Genomic DNA, 6,099 nt, shown 5'->3' on the forward strand with positions numbered 1-6,099 from the left:
GGCGAGGACTTCTTACACTCACCAGAATTCTCCATCTTCTGTCGAATTCTGCAGGATGCGACTCTTCTCGGCCTTGTCCACGTAGTCCCACTCCTTGGAACTGCAAAACACACACACACACACACACACACACACACACACACACGTTTCAACACAAAGAAGAGTTCTGCACACAAGAAACACGCGTTGAAAGAAGTTTATGAGAGACATAAACCAAAAACTTTGAATAATGTTTGATAATCACAATTGACCTTGAAGAGCATATTGGTCACTCGCCCTACACAAAATGTTTTGCTTCACATCTTGATCACCATTCTTATTCATTCCCATTCTAAATCGATTAATAATTCTCAAAAATAGATATTTAAAAATATATGTTTTTTCCAATTTTTCTTTTTTTTTTTTATAAGAATCCATTTAAAAAAGATGTTTTTAGGCCGTCTACGTGCGAGCAAAAGGAGCTTTTCTGACCTGTTTTGAAAAAGTTTCAACATAACTATTATACTAAATAATAAATCACGAGAATCATTTTGAAATGGGAACCAGTTCTGAATCAAATTGTCAACCCTGCAATCGGAATCAGATTAAATCGTTGTCAAATAAATAACTAAATTGTCAAATAATGAATCAAATTGTCAAATGACTAATTAAACTGTGGACTAATGAATCAAATTGTGTAATAACTAATTCAATTGTGTAATAGTTAATTACATGGTGATGCAAATAATTAAAATGTCAGGTAATTAAGTGGTGAAATGAATGAATTGATGTCATTTAACAGCTAAAATTATTTCAAGAGCCTTAATGCTAGTGAGTTGTTGTCGTCATTAGTTAGTTGTCATCGTCAGTTTGTCGCCGTCAGTTTGTTGTCGTTGTCGCCGTCAGTTTGTCGTCGTCGCCGTCAGTTTGTTGTCGTCGTCGCCGTCAGTTTGTTGTCGTCGTCGCCGTCAGTTTGTCGTCGTCGCCGTCAGTTTGTTGTCGTCGTCGCCGTCAGTTTGTTGTCGTCGTCGCGGTCAGTTTGTTGTCGTCGTCAGTTTTTTTTTATCGCCGTCACTTTGTTGTCGCCGTCAGTTAGTTGTCGCCGTCAGTTTGTTGTCGCCGTCGTCGTCGGTTTGTTGTCGTTGTCAGTTTGTTGTCGTCGTCATTATGTCGTCGTCATCACTTTGTTGTTGTAGTCGTCACTTTGTTGTCGTCGTCGCTGTCAGTTTGTTGTTGTCGTTGGCGTCAGTTTGTCGTCGTCAGTTTGTTGTCATCGTCGTCGTCAGTTTGTTGTCGTTGTCGTCATCAGTTTGTTGTCGTCGTCACCGTCAGTTTGTTGTCGTCGTCGTCAGTTTATTGTCATCGTCAGTTTGTTATCGTTGTCAGTTTATTGTCATAGTCGTCAGTTTGTTGTTGTTGTCGTCAGTTTGTTGTTGCAGTCGTCGTCAGTTTGTTGTTGTCGTCGTCGTCAGTTTGTTGTCGTCATCAGTTTGTTGTCGTCGTCGCCGTCAGTTTGTTGTCGTCATAGTCGTCAGTTTGTTGTCGTCGTCAGTTTATTGTCATCGTCAGTTTGTTATCGTTGTCAGTTTATTGTCATAGTCGTCAGTTTGTTGTTGTTGTTGTCATCAGTTTGTTGTCGTCATAGTCGTCAGTTTGTTGTCGTCGTCAGTTTATTGTCATCGTCGTCAGTTTGTTGTTGTTGTCGTCGTCAGTTTGTTGTTGTCGTCGTCAGTTTGTTGTTGTTGTCATCGTCAGTTTGTTATCGTTGTCAGTTCATTGTCATAGTCGTCAGTTTGTTGTTGTTGTTGTCGTCAGTTTGTTGTTGTCGTCGTCAGTTTGTTGTCGTTGTCGTCAGTTTGTTATCGTTGTCAGTTCATTGTCATAGTCGTCAGTTTGTTGTTGTTGTTGTCGTCAGTTTGTTGTTGTCGTCGTCGTCGTCAGTTTGTTGTTGTCGTCGTCGTCAGTTTGTTGTCGTCGTCGTCAGTTTGTTGTCGTCATAGTCGTCGGTTTGTTGTCGTCATTGTCGTCAGTTTGTTGTCGTCGTCAGTTTATTGTCATCGTCAGTTTGTTATCGTTGTCAGTTTATTGTCATAGTCGTCAGTTTGTTGTTGTTGTTGTCATCAGTTTGTTGTCGTCATAGTCGTCAGTTTGTTGTCGTCGTCAGTTTGTTATCGTTGTCAGTTTATTGTCATAGTCGTCAGTTTGTTGTTGTCGTCGTCGTCAGTTTGTTGTCGTCATCAGTTTGTTGTCGTCGTCGCCGTCAGTTTGTTGTCGTCATAGTCGTCAGTTTGTTGTCGTCGTCAGTTTATTGTCATCGTCAGTTTGTTATCGTTGTCAGTTTATTGTCATAGTCAGTTTGTTGTTGTTGTTGTCATCAGTTTGTTGTCGTCATAGTCGTCAGTTTGTTGTCGTCGTCAGTTTATTGTCATCGTCGTCAGTTTGTTGTTGTCGTCAGTTTGTTGTTGTCGTCGTCAGTTTGTTGTTGTCGTCGTCAGTTTGTTGTTGTTGTCATCGTCAGTTTGTTATCGTTGTCAGTTCATTGTCATAGTCGTCAGTTTGTTGTTGTTGTTGTCGTCAGTTTGTTGTTGTCGTCGTCAGTTTGTTGTCGTTGTCGTCAGTTTGTTATCGTTGTCAGTTCATTGTCATAGTCGTCAGTTTGTTGTTGTTGTTGTCCTCAGTTTGTTGTTGTCGTCGTCGTCAGTTTGTTGTTGTCGTCGTCGTCAGTTTGTTGTCGTCATCAGTTTGTTGTCGTCGTCGCCGTCAGTTTGTTGTCGTCATAGTCGTCAGTTTGTTGTCGTCGTCAGTTTATTGTCATCGTCAGTTTGTTATCGTTGTCAGTTCATTGTCATAGTCGTCAGTTTGTTGTTGTTGTTGTCGTCAGTTTGTTGTTGTCGTCGTCGTCAGTTTGTTGTTGTTGTTGTCGTCAGTTTGTTGTTGTCGTCGTCGTCAGTTTGTTGTTGTCGTCGTCGTCATTTTGTTGTTGTCGTCGTCGTCAGTTTGTTGTTGTCGTCGTCGTCGTCAGTTTGTTGTCGTCGTCGCCGTCAGTTTGTTGTCGTCATAGTTGTCAGTTTGTTGTCGTCGTCAGTTTATTGTCATCGTCAGTTTGTTATCGTTGTCAGTTTATTGTCATAGTCGTCGTCAGTTTGTTGTTGTTGTTGTCATCAGTTTGTTGTCGTCATAGTCGTCAGTTTGTTGTCGTCATCAGTTTATTGTCATCGTCAGTTTGTTATCGTTGTCAGTTTATTGTCATAGTCGTCAGTTTGTTGTTGTTGTTGTTGTCAGTTTGTTGTTGTCGTCGTCAGTTTGTTGTTGTCGTCGTCGTCAGTTTGTTGTTGTCGTCGTCGTCAGTTTGTTGTTGTCGTCGTCGTCAGTTTGTTGTCGTCGTCATCAGTTTGTTGTTGTCGTCGTCGTCGTCAGTTTGTTGTTGTTGTAGTCGTCAGTTTGTTGTTGTCGTCTTCGTCAGTTTATTGTCGTCGTCGTCAGTTTGTTGTTGTCGTCGTCGTCGTCAGTTTATTGTCGTCGTCGTCAGTTTGTTGTTGTTGTCGTCGTCATCAGTTTGTTGTCGTCGTCGCCGTCAGTTTGTTGTCGTCATAGTTGTCAGTTTGTTGTCGTCGTCAGTTTATTGTCATCGTCAGTTTGTTATCGTTGTCAGTTTATTGTCATAGTCGTCGTCAGTTTGTTGTTGTTGTTGTCATCAGTTTGTTGTCGTCATAGTCGTCAGTTTGTTGTCGTCGTCAGTTTGTCATCGTCAGTTTGTTATCGTTGTCAGTTTATTGTCATAGTCGTCAGTTTGTTGTTGTCGTCGTCGTCAGTTTGTTGTTGTCGTCGTCGTCAGTTTGTTGTTGTCGTCGTCGTCAGTTTGTTGTTGTCGTCGTCGTCAGTTTGTTGTTGTCGTCGTCGTCAGTTTGTTGTTGTCGTCGTCGTCAGTTTGTTGTTGTTGTCGTCGTCAGTTTGTTGTCGTCGTCATCAGTTTGTTGTTGTCGTCGTCGTCAGTTTGTTGTTGTTGTAGTCGTCAGTTTGTTGTTGTCGTCGTCGTCAGTTTGTTGTTGTCGTCGTCGTCAGTTTGTTGTTGTCGTCGTCGTCAGTTTGTTGTTGTTGTCGTCGTCGTCAGTTTGTTGTTGTCGTCGTCGTCAGTTTGTTGTTGTCGTCGTCAGTTTGTTGTTGTCGTCGTCGTCAGTTTGTTGTTGTCGTCGTCGTCAGTTTGTTGTTGTCGTCGTCGTCAGTTTGTTGTTGTCGTCGTCGTCAGTTTGTTGTTGTCGTCGTCGTCAGTTTGTTGTTGTCGTCGTCGTCAGTTTGTTGTTGTCGTCGTCGTCAGTTTGTTGTTGTCGTCGTCGTCAGTTTGTTGTTGTCGTCGTCGTCAGTTTGTCAAGCAACACAAGCAACTTTAAGAAATCCCAAAACACGGCGAGCGGACATTTTTTCCTTACTGGTCACTCCAAGGGCCGTTCCACTCCACCTGACCCCAGGGGTTCCTGACCCGGATCAGCTTGACCTTCCTGCCTCGGTAGTTGACCTGGGCAAGGAGCAGAACATTTGACCTCCGACGACCTCCTGGCCGAGCATGTGACTCTCACCTCCTGCAGGCCCGTGATGGAGTAGGCGTGTCCCTTCACCAGACCGTTGGCCAACTTGGCCTCAGACTCTGCGGAGCTGCTGACCTGCGGGGCCACAGAGTGTCAAAGGGTGGGCGGGGTCAGGAGGCGGGGCCGCACTCACGTCAATGGAGCATCCCATCATGGAGCCCCTGTCCAGGGCCTTCTTCATGACCCGGAAGAGGTCATGGGTGGAGGTCTTGGTCTCGTAGATCTCGCCCACGCCGCCCGTGAAGTCCTCCATGGCCTCCATGGTGCTGCCGCCCTTCAGCGACTCGTAGCTGCCGTGCATCCTGCGGGAGAGGCGGCGGCGTGAGAGCTCGGCCGTGCCTAATGAAGCGGCCCGGACTTACTTGGCGTAGGCCTTCTCCAGCAGGGCGCTCCAGAACTCGTCGTTGGAGGCGGAGTGCAGCATGATGAGCTGGTCGTGCACGCTGGGCAGCCGGTCGTCCACCACCACGTCCAGCCACTTGTTGTGCTGCCAGAACTGACCGGGGAGGGGTCAAAGGTCACACGCGTCGCACACACCCAGACGGACGGCTGCCTACCTGAAAGTGGAAGATGCCGGCGTAGCGGCGGTCAAAGTCCTGGTCGTGCGGCACCACCCGGGCCAGGACGTCCTTCTTCAGGGTCAGGGAGGCGATGGCCGCCAGGAGCCAGCAGTCGCCTGCGGAGACACGAGACAGGATCCATAAAACCTTGGATCATTTGTATTCTCCTTGGTGCGAAGCAAGTTTGGTTGTATGGACAAAAGCGCTCGCTCTCTGGCAAGCGAGCAACGCAGGAAGTGATCACGTGACACGCTAACAGCCAATCAGGTGACAGTATCAAGTTTGCTGGATTCTTTGCAAGAAGAGAAAGTCAAAATGAAAAAATTGTGGATAAAAGAGGAAAAGGTTTTTGTATGTTTCCAAAGGGACCGTAGTCAGACCTATGTGGTATGTCCATGATGCAAGGCGCTAACACCACACCACCTTAGCCGCGCTCACCCTTTAGAGCACAGCTGCAACTTCCTGCCACTAAACCTGCAGAAAATAGTTCTTCTCAGGTTCACACTCTGCACTATTTTATTACACTTTATGAAGCATTTCTTACATATTCATGGCTTTTGAGAGCGTATGGTTCAATTCTCAATGTGATTTTACTATTTTGTTGACATTGAGTGTTTTCCGTGCTTATGTACACACTCACACACACACACACACATACATATATATATATATATATATATATATATATATATATATATATATATATATATATATATATATATATATGTATGTGTGTGTGTATATATATATATATATATGTATGTGTGTGTATATATATATATATATACACACACACACACACATACATATATACACATGTATATACACACACACACACACACACACACATATACAGGTAAAAGTCAGTAAATTAGAATATTTTGAAAAACTTGATTTATTTCAGTAATTGCATTCAAAAGGTGTAACTTGTACATTATATTTATTCATTGCACACAGACTGATGCATTCAAATGTTT

At 44.1% G+C, this 6,099-nt stretch overlaps 1 protein-coding gene across 1 annotated transcript in view; it reads right to left on the bottom strand.

The window, feature by feature from the left end:
* Positions 1-6,099, bottom strand: part of capn9 (calpain 9) — a 33,435-nt gene that overhangs the window by 22,882 nt on the left and 4,454 nt on the right. Inside the window, exons 3-8 of the mRNA XM_061984330.2 lie at positions 5,120-5,238; positions 4,925-5,058; positions 4,696-4,864; positions 4,554-4,637; positions 4,407-4,492; positions 23-100 (exon numbers count right to left, since the gene is read on the bottom strand). Of these exons, the coding sequence (XP_061840314.1) occupies positions 23-100; positions 4,407-4,492; positions 4,554-4,637; positions 4,696-4,864; positions 4,925-5,058; positions 5,120-5,238 (670 nt within the window). The remainder of the gene's footprint in view (positions 1-22; positions 101-4,406; positions 4,493-4,553; positions 4,638-4,695; positions 4,865-4,924; positions 5,059-5,119; positions 5,239-6,099) is intronic.

Source organism: Nerophis lumbriciformis, linkage group LG25 (genome assembly GCF_033978685.3).
Source record: "Nerophis lumbriciformis linkage group LG25, RoL_Nlum_v2.1, whole genome shotgun sequence".
Lineage (NCBI taxonomy): Eukaryota > Metazoa > Chordata > Actinopteri > Syngnathiformes > Syngnathidae > Nerophis > Nerophis lumbriciformis.